Source organism: Tursiops truncatus, chromosome 2, assembly GCF_011762595.2.
Source record: "Tursiops truncatus isolate mTurTru1 chromosome 2, mTurTru1.mat.Y, whole genome shotgun sequence".
Lineage (NCBI taxonomy): Eukaryota > Metazoa > Chordata > Mammalia > Artiodactyla > Delphinidae > Tursiops > Tursiops truncatus.
The window spans coordinates 166,398,588-166,417,714 of record NC_047035.1 but is presented as its reverse complement, the minus strand read 5'-3'; the positions used below and the strand labels follow the sequence as shown (position 1 = coordinate 166,417,714).

The following is a 19,127-nucleotide window of genomic DNA, read 5'->3' as shown; positions in this document are numbered from 1 at the left end:
AGTGAGGATGTTTCTTGAGGAGGCCTTTGAAAGAACAGAGGTCTGAGCTCAGAGGACTGAAGAAGCCATTCCTCAGTCACTGCGTCTCACTCCCTCTCCCTCCCACCTGACATAAAGAAATACATTTTATCGTAAGACTTTAAAATTCACCATTACATCATGGCGGACACAGTCTTACTTCCCTTTTGGAAATACACGAATATATAATGTATTCAGAGGCCTTCACAAGGATGAAGAGGGTAGCCAAAATATAGACATAACAAAAAAGGGACCTGCAAGTGGCCAAACCACCTACTGCTGTGGTTGAGGGAAGGCCCCAGAAAAGTAATGGGACCGGAGGGGACTTGTGATGTGGCGGGTCCATTACTCACTTCCTGAGGAAGCTGCTGGCATGGAGTCATTTTGCTGATGGCCGCACAGCTTCTACGTGTTAGAGCAGACACCACACGCCGTGACAATGGGGCGTGAGTGTTCAGCTGATGTTCTCTCCTCCACAGCCACGTTTCTAAGCTTCAGCCTACTCTTATTTTGGACACGACAACAGCAACATTCCCCAGATGTAGGATATTAAGAGCATCAAATCATAGAAGAGAGCTAGTATTGATGTTAAGGCAGTCGGAATGACCACCCTAAGTGGTGGCATCCAAGGAGAAACGAAAGCTATATTAACAGGTGAGACATCCGTCAGCACAGCTGCTCGTGTCGGGCAAGCATGAGGGAGGGGTGTCTTGTCCACAGCTCGGCAGCCTGAGAGCCTCGTCTAAAGTAAGTCGTGTGTTATTTAGCTAATAGTCTCATGACGAGTAACAGTGGGGCCATAAGAGTGAGCAAAGTACCTGCCTTCCTGGAGCTTCTAGTCCACAGGGGAGAGTCAGCCAGGAGACAAGCAGATACATATCTATACCTGCTGTGAAGAAAAATTAAGTAGGGCCAGGAAGATACAGAGAGACAGGTGCTCCTTTATATACGGCTGTCAGGGAGCCTCTCTGATAAGCATAGCTCTGAATAAAGTACAAACATTTTTGCTCACTACAGTGACCTGGGTCACGAAGAAAAGGTTTAAAATGTGCAGTATAATGTATTTGAGAAGGATGTTTGTGAAAACCATTTAAAAGTACTTAAAGGCCAGATAAATATGAACCCATGGTGTGTTTTCACTTCAAATAATATACTAGTTTTCTATGTTTCACTGAAGCCACAGATTTCAAGACCCAGGGTTATAAAAAGGTTTCCAGTCACTGATAAATTAAGATGCATGAAAACAATTTATATTCATTTTAAAAATAACAGTACAATGACAAAGTAGGCTTCTTGGGGGCAGGGACTCATTTGTGAATCAGCTATATATATATATATAGCTGAATCAGTCTGCTGTATACCTGAAACTAAGACAACATTGTAAATCAACTATAGTTCAATTAAAATTGTTTTGAAAATAAATTTAAAAATAAGTAAAATTGACTGTGGTGATGGTTGTACAACTCTGTGATTATACTGAAAACCATTTAATTGTGTATTTCAGATGGATATGTGTGTGTATGTACCCATAGTATATAGGGAGGTGTGTGTGTACATACCCATAGCATATAGGGAGGTGTGTGTGTATTGCTCATAGTATATAGGTGAATGTATATATACGTATGACTGCCTTCGTGCATCACGTGGAATATGTCAAACAAACACTAGGTACTCTGATGTTTGAGGTTGGAGTCAGAGGGAGAATCTGAGCAGAGACCAGGATTCAGGAATCAGGAGAAGCTGATGTCATGGCAGCGGATGAAACTGTCCGAAGGCAATGAGATGAGAAGAGAATCTAAGATTGAACCCTAGGCAACACCAAGGGGAAGAGGACCCTTCCAAAGACACTGGAGAGAAATCAGCAGAGAGAAGGGAGAGGACCGGGAGATGGTTGATTTGAAAGTCAACCTTCATTTATGGCCGGGGAGGTGGGAAACTTAATTGCAACTCATGGGAAACATTCTCTGGGCTCTACAAGGACATGGAGGGCTGTTGCTGTCTTCACTGTGGCAGCAGGAAGTGAGAGGGGGAATAAGTATTGTAAATGGAAGGACCAGCAGGTGCAAAGGACTCAGGAGCGTGGGAGGCCACGCACTGGCAGAGGTACCAGCAGTTAACCCTGGCCAGTGGGCACGGGGGCGAAGGAGTCTGGACTTGGTGCAGAAGGAGTTGCCGAGCCATTAAAGGGACTCTCCAGGGAGGAACACAATCAAAGTTATGGTCTAGAGAAATGTTCTGGTATGGCTTGCAGAGGCTGAGATTAGAAGCAGTTAGGTGGGGCCTGAACTACTCCAGGTGAGGCATGAGACGGTCTGAAACAGGGTAGCTGCCGTGAGGCCAGAAGCAGAAGATGACTCAGAGCGAGCCTTTGTGGGGAGGAGCCCCACTTCAGCGTGTCTGATCAGCAGGCAAGACTCGGGATGCCTCGCAGTTTTGCTGGTTTAGGTAACCGGGCAGATGCTGGGGGCATTCACGGAGAACAGGAACCTAGAGGAAGGGCAGGCTGGCAGGGGTGATGCCGAGAGCTCCCAGGCTGCTCACCGTGAGTCAACGGGAGCTGGGAAACCAGAAGACCTCAGTACAATTAATGGCCCTGACAGCTAACAGGTGCCTTATCCGTGTCTCAGAATCCTGATCTGTGAGATGGGGATGTCACCCTCCAGGCTCTAAGACTCGATCTCACCATGTGTGTGAACACACCTCACTCTAGGCCTGGGATTTAAGGGTGTTCAATAAATGTCTCTTCCTCCCCCTTCCTTCTCCCCGTCCATTTACGCTAAGGTTCCTCCCTGGAGAGCTCCTGCTGTGAGGCCCTTCTCTTTCTGGGTTGATATTTGCACAGCAGCTCAGATTACAGGACCAGAAGAGAGAACTGTGGGAGGGCGCAGGGGTTACAGGACTGTGGGAGAGGCGTGGACCCTGAGGACGAGGGGTTGGCGGACAGCCAAGTGCCCAGACTGTCAGTCAAGGGAGGGGCAGGTAAGCAGAAACCGAGGCGCATCTCCTTTGCAAAGCCCTCCCTTTTGACAGGACTAGGGTGGTCAGTTTCCGCGCTGGTTGTTAGGGGAGGCTACGGCTCCCACCTGAGAATGAGAGTGAGCCACTTACGTGCAGGAGAGAATAGTACGTGGAGTCTTCGGGGTTATTTAGTGTTTTGGGTTTCCGGGGCCGCCTCGGAGGTCTCAGTATTTTTGGCCCCTCTCCTCTGGAGATACCTACAAGGAAGGCGATTATAAACAAGCACTCAGTTACAAAGGCTTTTGTGTTTGTTAAACAACAAATTATATACATACAACTGGGGCCAAAACTGGGAGAAAGAGGAAATTCCTTTGTTCCCCCCACCAACCCTTATTATATTCCTCATCATGTGTTTCCTTCCGACTGTCCAGTGGTCTAGGATTTTGAGAAGTTAAGGGGAAGAGAAGACGGGGAAGAAAAGAAACGCACAGTTTGATAATGTGGAATGGCAGCTGAGGGTGGATGGAGCGAGCGGACAAAGCTGCCGTAAAATCTCTAGGAAGGAGGATTATGCTCATAGAATCTCGTTGTCTCCTTGCCTCCCCGTCACTGGCACTACAGAGTGACCCATCCATCCTTCCATCCATCCATCCATCCATCCATCCAAACACGGCATGATCCTCATTTTTCAAGTACCACCTCATATTATGACCCAAACCAAGAGACAGCTCAACTGCAGGCTGGACAGATATTCACCAATATTTAGAATCTCAAACTATTAGAATGTTCAGATCGGACTTTAGAATCCTTGGCCAAGAAAGAACTAGGTTTGTCCTCTTCTCCCTGCTCTTTCTTTGATAGAGCCAAGTCCTCAAACCTGCGGCAACATCATCAGAGTTTCTGAGGATCTTCACGCTTTGCTGTCAGTGCTTTTGTTACAAGTGGCCTTATGTCTACAGAGTTAATAGGCCGCTTATAAACCATTTCTGTCTATTTTTCGTGATTCTTGACCACCTCATCCCCTAAGTGCATTTGTGATAAATGTATCAGGGTTGGGTTGGGAGTAGGGTATGGTGCTCACTGGAGAATGGCTTACGTTCAACAGGTATCGGAGCACACATTTCTCAGCCGGACTTTAAGGGCATCAAGGGATCGTTATTGCATATAATAATGGGGCAACAATAATTCCTAATCCTCAGAGATAGAAATACACAGAGGAACTGAATTATTCCAAACGATTCTAATCAGATCAAGTCAAATCTAATCAAATCAACGAATGCTCCACACTTACTACGTGTGAGCAGCCGTGACAGGCAGCGTAAGACCGCTCCGACCAGGAGGGAGACTCACAGATGCCTAACTTTCTAGTCCCAGCCCCAGCTCACTGTGTGAACGTATTTATCACAAGAGCATTCATATCCTAACGTTATCCAACTCATTCATTTTAAAATTTATGGGAAATTGCTGGATGACAAAGATAGATCAGCTAGTTGGGAGTATGTCATCGTGGTGTAAGGCATGGAACAGTGCAAACCAGGACAATCATTCGTTACCGTCCTTTTTAGAATAAAACAGAAGAAAACGGGATCTTTGTTAATGAGACCATGTTAATAGAGATCAGTTATAGATAGGAGGAGTAAAAGTACTTTTCCAACCAATCCCTGGAGGTTCATCTCCCATTCTCTCTCTCCCTTTTCCTCCAAAGGAGTAGACAGAGGAGGTGGAGGGAATCCAGATACCAGAGCCCTAGCCGAATCCCGTCTTAGACCATCACAGGCGCGAGGAAAGATGGTAAAACCTGAATTCTCGCCACCACCAAAAACAGTGGTCTTTTATTATTTTCCTTCTCCTTATTTATCCTCTCTCCCACGGCTGATTTATTTATTTATTTATTTATTTTGCGGTATGTGGGCCTCTCACTGTTGTGGCCTCTCCCGTTGCGGAGCACAGGCTCCGGATGCGTAGGCTCAGCGGCCATGGCTCACGGGCCCAGCCGCTCCGCGGCATGTGGGATCCTCCCAGACCGGGGCACGAACCCGTGTCCCCTGCATCGGCAGGCGGACTCTCAACCACTGCGCCACCAGGGAAGCCCCAGGGCTGATTATTAAACAGCTCTTATTGGCTCTTGCCAAGTTTTATTATTTTTAAATGTATTGGCCATATGCACTTATATATCTTATTTGAGTCTGAATGGCAAGAAACATTAAAATATAGTATCAAGTTATGTTTTTAGAAACATAAAGGTGACCAGGGACTAAATTTTAACTTGACTTTAATATTATTTAAAGTCTGAATTAAAATATCAGAATATTACTATTATAATAGCAATTAAATAAATTTAAGGTGGCAAAGAACCTGAATAAATGCCACAAAAGGGAAAAACAAACAGATTCTGGGAATAAAGGAAGTCTTGCTCTTTCTTCATTTTCTCATCAAATGTTGCCATTCTATCTGATTTCTATCACCAAGACTCTATAGAACCTGCCTTCTAGACAGTCAAGGGTGACCACTTTACTGCCCAAGCCAAAGGCCACTTTTCTGTCCTTATTATCTCTGACTTCATGACCATTTAACATTATCGACCACCCCTTCCCTTCATGACTGAGGGTGAGGTTTCTGCGCGCAAGACACCTTATCTCATTTACCTTTGTATTCCTGGCACTTAAGGAAATGCCTGACACATAGTAAGTGCTTAATAGAAGTTTGCTGGATGCGTAAACAATCCTTTGCCTCCTGGAATGAATCATGGTGCTCCCAGCTCCTTGTACGTTGCACAATGAACCCCTACAGATGATTTCCCAATCCATAACTCGGCTAGAACCTCTCATCCACCAGAGCTCGGCCCTAATTTCCTACCCCTGTTGAATACGTGCATCTCAAACTCTCAGACTCAGGTGAGTCAGGGGTCATCTTTCTTCTCCATCTAAGATTCTGTACACCACAACCTTAATGGCACTGTATTTCTGTCCCCCAGGTTTATAATACTGATGTCACCCGCGCCTAATTCCTCTTCTTCGTTTCCTGGAAGCAGGCAATCAGCAAATTCTGTCAACTTTTTTGACACATTTTTTGAAATGCCTAATACTCATCCACTAGTTCTTGCTTACCCTTGCTACCAGCCTGGGCTAAACTGCTCATTTAACAACCGTGGCAGCGTCTTAATGCGCCCTGTGCTTTATCTCACACATGAAAACCAGATTTTCCTTCCTTAAATACCATGACGAAATTCCACTTTCCAAAAATTTGTGATGCTTTTTTCCTTCTCCATTAAACCGAAACCTCTCCTAAATCCAAGTTACTTACAATCTCAGCCATTCCAATTTATCTCCCACTTCCCCCCAAAATGAACTACCTCCTCTGGTTAGCCTCGTTACCTAACTGGAACCCCAGCACACCACGTTAAGAGCTGTAACTTTGCTTATTCTCATCTCATAGAAAGGTTTTTCATGGCCTCACTGAAATCTTAAGCATCCTTCAATGCCTGTCTCCACCTCCGCCTCTTCCGTGAAGATTTCACAGATGGCCCAGTCATCTCCGTCTCACGTGAACATCAATGGTACTCACAGGCTGTGCAATTTATTTGAAACGTGTTATGGGCTGAATTGTGTCCCCTCAAAATTCATACACTGAAGTCCTAACCCCCAGTTCCTCAGAATATGAAGGTGTTTGGAGAAAGGGTCTTCAAAGTGAGGTCACTATGGCCTCACTCATTCAGTATGCTCGGTGTTCTCATAAGAAGAGGAGATTAGGACACAGACACACACAGAAGGAAGACCATGCGGAGACAGAGGGAGAAGATGGCATCTATAAGCCAAGGAGAGACCTCAGAAGAAACCAAACTTGACGACACGTTGATCTTGGACTTCCAGCTTACACAACTGTGAGGAAATAACATTTCTGTTGTTTAATCCCCCAAGTCTGTGGAACTTTGTTATGGCAGCCCTAGCAAAATAATGCAACACTTAATCTCATACTTCTTACTATTTTTACCTATGACTTAAAAAAAATAGTGGGACCATATGTTTTTGGATGGTGGGCATTATACCTTAGGATCTGATGCCCTCATGCTTCTTCACTGGATAGGTACAGGTGGTAGGTGTTTGGAGATGCTAAAAAGCCTAACTGAATCCATTTTAGCTTAGAGACACAGTGCTAAGTGAAGAGCAGACACTCAATATAATTTTCTTAACTGGATCACTATTGTCACCAGATACAAAAATAAATCCTGATTCTTCAAAGATAAATGTAAATGAAGGAACCCACAAACATCCTGAAAGGAAATCTGGATGACTTCATGAACAATCTAGGGGTACAAATGTCTTCACTAGAACTCAGGAGTCATACAAAGGTGGCAAATGACTACAAAATACAGACCAACAGAAAAATGAGCAAAAGATGTAAGTAGCGAGTTCAAGATGAGCAAATCCAAAAAGCCAACAAGCATGAAAGGCAAATGAGCTTGTCAGCAGACAAGACAATATGAATTAAAATAACAGTGTAATATCATTTTACTCCAGGCATATTAGCTAAGATTAAAAAGAAGGATAACACTACTGGACAGGATGTCAGAAAAAGTGAATTCAAACCAATTGTTGAAGGAAACATCTTCTTAGGGCCTTTTAGGAAAGCAATCTATCAAAACCCAAAATGCCTTTCAACTCAACGACTCCACCCCTGGAGGCTTATCCCATAAAAATATCATCAGTATACAAGGACATTTTCAGAGAAGTTTTCTGCAACATTTTTCATAGTGGCAAAAAATCGAAACAAAGTGAATACCTGACAATAGGGGAAAGGTTACATAAATTATTGTGATCTTCATATGGAATACCATATGGCTATTAAAAAGAATGATTTTTAGCTATACCTGTTGATGTGCAGGGATTCCTGCTCAGGTAGTAAGGGAGAAAAGCAAGATGCATAATAAAATAATGACAAAAAATCTCTATATCTGTATGTGTCTGTGAGGGCATTTATGCACAGCTACAAAAGATATAAAAGAACACATGTTTTATAAGAGCTTCCTCGATGGGGAGAGCAATGTGGGTTGGAGAGGGAGAATGGCGGTGGGCGGGAGGGGGGAAGAAACAGGAAAAAAAGAGAAAATGAAAAAAATATTGCATTCAAAAGAATCCTGGAATGTATGGTACGGTCACATTTATGTAAAATTATAAATATGCATGAGGGCATGTGCATACTACAGAGATAAAAAAATCCCCAAACGTGTTGAATTTTCAGAATTTCCAATTAATTCTTATATCTTGCAGAACTGACTTTTTTCTTCACCAGGATAATGCTAAATATTCTTAAAGGGTGTCTTCCCTTAAGACATGGCCACGTAACGTGGGCAGCCAGTATGTGAAAATTATTGAGGAATGTATTCAACAGGGTTTGACTGTTCAGATTAAATTTCCCCAGGCTATTTTGTATTTTTGAAGAGCAAACTGCCTGTGAGCTTTTCAGCATACAAATATTTCAGAAAGGCGTTAAGTTTATTTTGCCCTCTAAATTTTTGTTCCTTTGGGGGAGCACAAACACTGCCTGCCAACGTCATTCTAACCCCTTAATTACAAAAGTGACATAAACATTTATAATCACAAATTACCAGCAGCGCATCAACGCTGGCAATAGCAAAATTAGGTTTGTGACTATTTTGTATGATGTGCATGATACGTATTAACTGGTAAAGGTTGCTGCTATATTAAATAGCCAGAAGGTAAAGTATTTATTTATATTGTAGTTCTGGTAATAATTTCATTAAGCATTTGAGTTGATCAGGAATGCAATGAAAGGAAAAACATCTCAACGTTTTGCATTCAGAAGAAGACAGATTTAAAACTCATGGCCAACATTTGCTCTAGAAAATTGAATTTCAGTATTATTCTCATTTTAATCATAATTATACTATTTTACTTAAGTAAACATGCAGAGTATAATTTGCAAAAGTATCACATGTATAAATAGGATATTAGCAGCACAGAAATGCACTTATGTTATTGTAATATCTTCCTTAAGAAATCAATTGTTTAGTTTTTGTAAATTCCCATTTACAAATGGACAGTCATGAACTTTAAGCAATATAGGGACCCAGAGGAAATCTTAGAAGGGAGGAATATTCACTGCTATTTGTTAAAGGCAAGGTTCACCGTAGTCAGGTTCGCAACCTGTCTGCCTTTCACCTCATCTGCCCTTCAGCCAGGCGAGGCGCTCTTGAACAGAAATGGACGCAGGTTCTGAGCTTGTGTGGACAGTTCAGTCCCTCTGCACTCCTCTCTGCCTTGCACTGCCTCATGCTCTGAGTTCCCAGAGATATTTTCACTTCTCATGGTTGCCCTGAATTGGACCACTTGTTTTACTCCACTCTGTGTTCCCTTGAGTTTTCCTGAGGTGAAGAGCTGTAAGTCTGCTCTGAGTGTCCTGAACACTTCAGGGATGCCTTAGTGTTCAGTGGTCTGGCTCACAGGCTCCCTCTGACCTTCTCAGCAAGCAGGGAGCTGTCAGTCTCCAGACCCATTCGGAACTGCTCAAGTGATTCCTTTAGTTCTTCTTTTCCTATCAACTGAACACCGATGCCCTAGAGCCAACTCCCACCTGTCCTTATCCTACAGCTCATGGGCTTCAAGCTTTCTGCCACTCTGGTTTGAGTACTTTGCACAAGAACCTTGAAAACTGAGCATTTAGTTTTTCAATAAATTACACTCTTAGGTTTGGGGAAGATGCTGCCCCCAGCCTGCCCCTCCTGTCTCACAGAAGAAACAGGAGAATAATGCAGCTCTATTTGTGTGGTGAGACCCACAGACGTCCCCTCTGGACCACCATCTGTCTCTTGGACATGCTCACTGTGTTTCTGCCATTTTCTTCCATCACCCCCGTAGGGCACAGGTAATGGATTAGAGTCCTCAGAGGCTAGTTAGTCTCGTCTGGTCCATGCAGTTTGGTTGCTCCCTCACCCCCAGCCATCTAGCATACATAAACGGGGGCGCCCTATGAGAAGCATAGGGAATGCACACAGTGACGCTGACAGTGTCTTGAGAGTGCCACCTACTGGGTGTCATGTTGAGCTGTGAGCATGTATCCTGTGTACGACCGTCCATGGAACTATGGAGACAAACAACAGAACTACACGCTCACCTGACTGGAGAATAAGGAAAACTCAGGGGTGGCATTTAAGAGCCCCCCAATTACCTCTTGGTTGTTTTTCAAGACCATATTGATATCTGAAAAATATATGGGTATATAGCTCGAGGTGAAAACCTACGTTAATTTTTTTTCCAAAGAGCCAAATTTGGGAAAATTATTTATTCACTGCTCAGTTACTTTCTCAAATTGCCCTGTAAAAACCACAGAATAGAAGAATACTACCTGATTTTAAACAAGCAACATTCAGTTTGTTTCTGGCCTCCCCCCCACCTCTCTGCCCCACTCATACTTTGTAACAGATAGGTGGTTCTTATCAAGGTAAGGTGAAATACACCAATATTTTTTAAAAGCTACTATTCCTTATAAGGACATGTCTGGTCACAGGCATGGCCACAGGAGGTGGCAAGACAGCTTTCAGTGGCACAAGACAGCCTGGCAGCAAAGATAACTTATCTGGAGATGGCATTCTAGTCTTCTCCCACCTGGTGCGGAAGCCCTGTATAGGCTGCAGGAACATTATTCAGATTCTTCATTTTGTACAGAATGGACTCTGAAGGTCCAAGGTAGGGAGGGATGGAGAGTGTCCACTCTACTGGAGAGCAAGCACTTGGCCCTCCCTCCACCAGCCTCTCGGCTTCTCTAGAGCCCTGTATAGATGCTCTTGTCAGTGAACCCCCTGACACGCGGGAAGATTAAGCTGATGCATTTACAGGATTCCCATTCCAATTCTGCAGTCTTGTATCCCTAGTTAGATTAGCTAGCAGTTTGCTAAGGTTCTTCTATGAAAGATGAATTTGAAGGGCTGTTTATATTCCATATATGAATGTGCCATTACTTATTAATCATTTTCTTATTGTCTAATTTTATTTTTGGCCATGTACGTAATTTTTCTCTTGCAGCTCTGATTAGTTCCTTAGGCTATGTTCTCATAAGTGGGCTTACTGGGTGAGTGACAGAAACGATTTCAATGCTTTTTTACATATTTTGCCAAATTACTTTTTGAAATGTTGCGTCTTTAGTCTCACCATTAGCGTTTGAGGATAATTAAACTAGCACATTCTTGTCACCGTTAAATATTTTTTCATCCCTGCCATTGTGATGAGTAAAAAATAGTAACTTAATTTATACTTTTAATTTCCACGGCAATCATATATATGCTTGTTTTCCATGTGCATTTGTTCTTCTATAAATAAATCAATGTGTCCATTTTTCCATGGATGGTGTCTGTGTTTTTCCTAATGATTTATAAGAGCTCTTTCTATGTTACATACGTTAACCACTTTTCCACTTGTTCTATATATTTTATCCAGTTTGTCTGTAGCTCTTTAACTTTAAATGAGGCTTTCTAATGTCTAGGTTTTAACGTTTACACAGTGCAAATCGACCACAGTGTTTCTTTGTAATGCTTTTTATTACTTCTTATGCTTTGTCATTTCCTAAGCAGAGACTGTGAAACAGTCAATTCATATCATCTGGTTTCTTCCTCACATTTAAATCATTAATATATCTGGTAAATATTGGGGTATTCAGTATAAGGTAAGGCTGTTTTATTTATTCTCCCCAAATCAGAAAAATTTAAGCATTATATGTCCATTTCTTATTGGTTTGCTGTATATCTTTTGGGGACAGGTTTTTATAAATACTACAGTCAATTTTAGGGCTATCTGCTCTGTTCCATTAATCTGTGGTTGATTTTCATAACAGAGGCATATGGTTTTAATGGTAGCTTTATATTATTTGTTCTACCATCTAAAAGGCAAGACCTCATTTATAATTATTCTTTTTTCCTGAAATTTACAAATGATATCTAGGGACATTAAGTTCTGAAGAAAATCTCATAGAAATGGAACACAACTTTTTTAACCTAGAAATCAACTTTAGAATATGTTTACATTCTCTTATCTTTCAATCCAGAAACACAGTGGGTCATTCCACTGTCCACTCTGCTTTTTTTTTTTTTTAATCTTTCTGTGGTTTTCTTGCTAACTTTATTTCAAGGTATTCTATTTGTTTTTGCTCTTATTTCCAATATGTTCTTTTCCCATTATAAATTATTATAGGAAAGCTACGTATCTTTGCTGAATTCTTTTACAAGTACCAATCATTATTTTGGTTCATTCTCTGCATTTTTATTGTCAAAATTCATGTTGTCTGCTAATACTCCTATAATCCTATCTTCTTCTTTTCAATAATCATGCTTTTCAGAAACTTCTGTTGCTGTCCTATTGCTTCAGCTAGAAATTCCCAAATAAATAACGTAACAAAGTGTTGTTACTAGCATCCTTACCTTCATCCCGCTTTTTAAAGGAACTGCTTTCAGTGTTTTACCATTATTATGATGTTGACAATTGATTTAAGAAATATACTCTTTATATTGCTAAAGCATCTCCTATTTCTAATTAAGTAAGAGTTTTGCTTTTCATTAGGACTCAGTGTTAGATTTTATTGAAAACTGTTTTAGCATTTATCAAGATGGCTTTTTTCTTTTGAACTTTGGATATTATGTTACATTGATATGTTATTTGGATAGTCTTTTAATGTAATATGCATTCAATTAGCTAGTACTATACTTCGGAGTTTTACCTCTAAATCCCTGAGATTGATCCATAGCTTTCTTCTTCTTTTTCTCTCCTTTCTCCCTCCTCTCCCTTCCTTCTTCCTAAGAGGTTATTTGTCAGACTTTGCTTCTAGGGTAGATGATCTTCATAAAATAGGTGACTTTCTGTATTTTTCTTTTTCTCCCAAGCAGATCACACACTATGGAAATTACTTGTTCCATGAATTTTGAATGCACTTGTCTAAAACACTGTGAGTTCCTGAACACTTTTTTAAAGAGAATTCTTTGACAGACACATCATCGTACTGACTATGTCTTCTCAGAAATTTACACTTTAGCCTCGTATTTGTCTCTGTGAAATTGCATTCATAGCATGCCAAGATTTTAATATTATCAATTATAGTTATTATAATACTGTTCTTATTTCTATTTTTTTGTGGCTTCTTTTTTAGGTAATTAGTCTATTTTGTTTTATTTTCAAAAAATACTATTTTAGCTTCATTTAGATATCTGGTATATTTCTGTCTTATCAAAATTATTTCTCTTTTTGTGTTTTTCCTGGGGCTGAAAAATACTTGTTCTCCTTTTTTTTTAAAAAAAGAAATCTTACTTTACATCCTTTTTTAATTATTTTCTCTCAGTTAATCATGAAAACATTTAATGATCTGAATTTTCCCATGAATATAGATCTGGTTGCATTACATTCAGAGTTTTTATATATAGCTATTCTCATTTTTATTATTTTGAAATAACTTATAACTCTAATTATAATTGCCTCACCTCAGATTTCATACTGATTCTTAATTTTAAGACTTATTTTTACACTTCTATCTCAATTGCATCATGGTCAGAAAATGTAATCTGGTTCAGTTCTGATATTTGGGAGTTTATGGACTAGCCCAGTATGTCTGTAAGAAAATTTTAAAAATACACTAGATATTTAAGAAGGTATTTTCTCTATGTGATATGAAATTATAAACTCCATGTGAATTTACCTTGTTGACTGTATTATTTTGTCAAATATGCTATGTAATTTCCCTTTGAACTGATCTCATAGCTAAGTAATATCATGTCAAAATATGTAAAGAAAAAACTGTTTCCTTTGCTGAGGACATGGTTAGTCTTTTCTTCGTGCATTTTTTAATCAGAAATTTAATGGGAAGTTGGGGGGAAATATACTGTTCATTGCCTTCCTGCTTCCATGGCAGCTCCATGTTCTCTGTAGTGTAGAATACATAAAAATTGTGGAATGAGAAGAAATAATTTGAGTGCAAAAAATTTAACTATTTCCATTTAATGCTTCTAGGTCAACTGTTCTGTTGGAATTAAGTCAGTTAACTCATCAAAATCAATAATTTACACTTGATAATTCAGAGTGTAAACCCATGTATGGCAAACTGCTTTTATGGTTAGTATTTAATATAACTGAAATGCTAAAAATAAATGATACTCACTGAATTGTAAGGGTATAAATAAAATCATTTGTTTTTGGATACTGAAGGTTGTCGTTTTTTGAAAGATTTGGGGGGAATTAGTATTATTTCTTATGAAGAGAGAATAGTAGCAAATAAATGTAAGAAGATAAGTGATCATCAGAGGTATGTTGGGAGGAAAAGCAATATAACTTCTGATCTCTCTTTACTTTCTACTCTTAATGAAAAACAAACTCCTATAAAGTATGTGACCCAACATTATTTGAGCTACCTGGTCTTCACATGGCTATAAATATGTTTACAGGTACACGTGCAGACATATTCTTGGGTAGTTTGCAAAATGCATTTCTAGGACCAGCATTACAATGGTAAATTGACAGGCATACCTTACAACAAATACCAAATCTGCACCATAATAACTGAAAATATTAGGACTACTGCATGAATCTAGATGCCATAAGAATTTAGAAATAAATAGATTGCTCTTTTCTTCTGACATTTACTCTGAAAGCATTTTCATTATATCTACTGTATGTATGCATGGCAAGGGACTGCTTTGATTTAGAGTTGAATTTACTGATGGTATTATGTAAATGAAGCATGGGAATTATCATAATGTCCTTATTTGTTAACCTTGCAACCTATTAAAAAAATTACAGCCTGTTGGACAGTCACAGCTTCTTTGTAAAAAGAGGGAAAGAAAATATGCTTTTGTGTTACTAGGGTATATTTATCCTACAATCAATCTTTTTCTTCTCTTCACAGAGGTCAACACAATTGCCAGGTGCACCATAGTTAAGAAGAAATGCCCCCTCCCCCCAAAGGAGCAACTCTGCACATTATTCAAAGTGAAATAATGCAATGTCATCGTATACTTCTGAATACAACAGCATAGGCTCTGTGATCAAATGGCCGCACTCTAGTTATACAAATCCTGTACTAAATTCCTCTCAGTGAAAATGCAGGTGCAGTTAACTCCTGTCAGTTTCAATTGATAATGATTATTATCAAAACAAAGATATAAAACAAGCAGTTCGTGTACTTACCTAATTTTATTTTTAAACTTCTTAATTAGTTCCTCAGTTTTCACTTGGACATTATTTTACTTTCGACACTTTCGCACATTAAAAAATATGTCTCACAGAGAGAGAACCTTATAAAATAAGGTTACAGCTTGTTAAAATAAAGTTGAAAATTTAATTATTCTCATTTATTATCCATATTTTCTAGGGCTTGCTTTTTTTGTTTGTTTAATCTTTTATTATAGAAAATTTCAAACATTCACAAGAGCAGAAAAGAACAGACAGAATATAGCAGAATGAACCTCCCTGTACACATCACTCAGTGCCAACAGGTATCCAGCCCAGGCCGATTCTGTGCTCCTTTTCTCTTAATCTGTCTTTAAATCAAGCTGAACCACCAGATAACCATACATTCAAGATATATTACTGGCCCCTTCACTGTTTTCACCACACGACCATTAGGCATGATTATAACTTAGAATACCCTGATGAATTTTCAAAGTGACCTCTAGAAAAAATTTGCTTTTGTACTTTTTTTTTTTAAAATAGATCTTCATTGGAGCATAACTGCTCCATAGTACTGTGTTATTTCTGTTGTACACCAACGTGAACCAGCCATATGCACACATATGTCCCCATGTCCCCTCCCTCTTGAGCCTCCCTCCCACCCTCCCTATCTCAGCCCTCTAGGTCTAGGGCTTTCTTCAGAATAGGTAAGAAGCTTTCCCAGGTCACCTTACGTAATCCAGCTAAGGCTGATTGAGTTGTTACAACGCAGTCGGGCGTAGTAATGATTTGAAGATGCCTGTAGATTTTTGAGAAGCATGAGATAATGAAAGTTTCAGGTGACTATTAGGCCTACTTTAGTGACATAATTATTTGTAAACTAGCTTGATTTGGTCTTCCAAGTGAAATTCTTCATGGGGAGGTATGGTTTGCCATGAAGGTCAGTGCTGCAGCGGTGGCCTGTTGAACCCCCGCTGGCAGGTTCCACAGCGTATCGGCTAAATGCGCCTCTGCGGGGGCTGGCAGCTGACTGCACTGCGAGGTTCCAAATTGCGGGGTTAGCAATTCTGATGATCTAGGGAGACAGGACCTCTATATATTAGGCCTTCTACAATATAAGGCCTTCCCTGACTAGAAGTTTAAAAGCATACAACATACAAAAACAAAGAAACATTTAAAGAATGTAATGCGACATTTTTTTGTTTTAATAAAAACAAAACTTCTAAATCTTTGCTCCACTGGCCACTGTACTTTGCTCCACATATAATTCTTGGAGGAAATTAAACAGCTTTCCAGCCAATTAATAAGCCATTATTAAATGTCTACGATGTGATGAATAAGTGTGCTAGGGTAACAGAAAAATGAACATATAGTACATGGCATGGTCCTGCTTGCAAGGGTTGAAAATCTGACTGAGGAAGACCAAACCAATCTACATGAAATAACTTGAGGATAAGTAAACATGGACCGTGGTACTGATAATCTACTCCCTCCTATAAGTGTGCATCTGAATACCTGTGTGGGGTTTGTGATGTCTGAAGGTATGTAAGTATAACTGGGAAAATCACTAGAATTGGAGGAAAAGGGAACAGGTGGTGGAAATTCTTGGTTTAAATGTGGTCAGAAGATTGGCAAACCCAGGCTGGTTTACAGAGAAATTTAGGATGGAGTTTGATTTTCCTGAGGTAAATAAGCACATCCAAAGGTACAACAATGAATCTAGATCCCTTGCAGGGATTAAATATTGACCAAGCAATACCTGGCCCAATTTGTGACCTCAGTTTGAATTCTTTGAACTATATTTACTGTGAACTGTTATAAACTATTCAAGAAATTTTTTAGAAAGCTGCCTAGATCATTAAAATATCTGAACATAGACTACACCTAATGACAAAACCCGGCAGATATCGGAGGGTGAATCTCCCAGAAGTAGCACAGTGATTGTCAGCATCCCCCTTTCCCTTCGTGTCTATTCACAAACGTGAGGGGAAGTTGTAAGTAACTGTTAACATATAGGAGATTCAAGGGATATTTTATAGTTCTCTCCCCACTTGCTCTGTCAGCATCATCCTGCACCATCCTGCATGACATCTTTAAAACCCTCTTCTGTGGCTTCTGAAGTACTGGGCTCCCTGTGTCCTTCCCACCTCTCTGGTTGGTCCTCTTTGCTGGGTCCTCTCTAGCTGACCCGTACACGTCTAGACTCACGCTCTGGTTCTCTTCTCTTCTCACCATAGGTGGATTTCCTGGATGATCTCATCTACTCAACGGCTTCAGTCACCATGCACGCATCCACCCGTAGGGTGGTGGGCATCTACCCACTAGCTGGTAGGGCATCTACCGACTAACCTTTGCTTAAGACTGTTGACTGTCTCAGCCACCACTTCATCTGGGTTAAGTGGTCACGACGTACAACAGTTCAGATGTACAAAAATGTCACTTGATGTTCCTAAAACTCGACTTAATTCCTCCCTCTTAGTGCTCATTTCGATTTTCTAGCATGACGTTACTGTTAACGAATCCTAGTTAAACTCAGTTGCTTTCCATTTTCTTAGTGTCTTCTGAGAAAACTTAGTCATTCTGGGTTTCTGTTTTCTCCCCGGGCCACTGCATCTCCCAGTGCCCTCCCTTCCTACTTGGTTCTGGGTTGTCAGGTCTGCCCAGACCCCTCTGTGTCTTCAGGCCACTTCAGGCCCTCTCTCAGGCACTTCCTCTGCTACTCTCAGGGACAGGGGAAAATTCAGATGTTGGCCAGGCTGGCCTTCATTGAAGAATGAAGTGAACTATTTTGACTTTCTAGTAAAGTTCTGCTGCTTTTAGGCCTTTTCAAAGTCCCTGACAAAGCAATCTTGAGAAAGAAGAAGAGTGGAGGCATCACACTTCCTGATTTTAAGCTAAATAAAAAGCTAAAGTAATCAAAACAGTACGGTACTGGCATTAAAACAGGCACATAAATCAATGGCACAGAATAGAGAGCCCAGAAATGAACCCAAGTATATATGGGTCAACTAATTTTGACAAGGGCATCAAGAATACATAATGGGGAAAGAATAAACAGCACTGGGAAAACTGGATATCCACATGCAAAAGAATGAAATTGGAGTCATCTTACACCATACAAGAAAATCAGCTCTAAATGGATTAAAGGCTTAAACGTAAGACCTGAAACCATAAAAATCCTAGAAGAAAACATAGGGGAAAACCTTCTTGACGTTGGCCTTGCTAGTAATATTTTGGATATGACACCAAAAGCTCAGGCAATAAAAGCAAAAATCAACAAGTGGGACTACATCAAACTAAAAAGCTTCTGCACAGCAAAGGAAACCATCAACAAGATATAATAGGCAACCTACAGAATAGGAGAAAATATTTGCAAACCACATACTGGATATATTTCAGACAATATCCAAATAACCAAAATAAGGAACTCATGCAACTGAACAGCCAAACACACACACACACACACACACACACACACACACATACACACCAAGCGACCAGATTAAAAAATTGGCAAACAACCTGAATTGACATTTTTCCAAAGAAGACATGCAAATGGCCAACAGTATATGAAAGACTGCTTTCATACAAATCAAAATCTCAATGAGATACCACCTCACAGGTATCAGTATGTCTATTATCAAAGAGACAAGAGAAACAAATGCTGGCGAGAGGACGTGGAGAAAAGAGAACCCTTGTACACCTTTGGTGAGATGGTGCATTGGTTCAGTCATTATGGAGAAGAATATGGAGATTCCTGAAAAAACTAAAAATAGAGCTACCATATGATCCAGCAATCCCTATTCTGGGTATATATCCCCCCAAAATGAAATCAGTACCTTACATGATAGGTTTATGTTCACTGTAACATTATTCACAATAGCCAAGATATGGAAAACAACCTAAGTGTCCAGCAACAGATGAGTGAAGAAAGGAGATGTGATACACACACACACACACACACACACACACACAGAGGAATATTATTCAGCC

The 19,127-nt window shown here is 40.3% G+C and overlaps 1 protein-coding gene across 1 annotated transcript in view; it reads right to left on the bottom strand.

The window, feature by feature from the left end:
• The window catches only part of MYO3A (myosin IIIA), a 178,029-nt gene that overhangs the window by 4,611 nt on the left and 154,291 nt on the right, over positions 1–19,127 (bottom strand). The window contains exon 31 of the mRNA XM_019933176.3: positions 3,127–3,233. Coding sequence (XP_019788735.2) covers positions 3,127–3,233 — 107 coding nt within the window. The remainder of the gene's footprint in view (positions 1–3,126; positions 3,234–19,127) is intronic.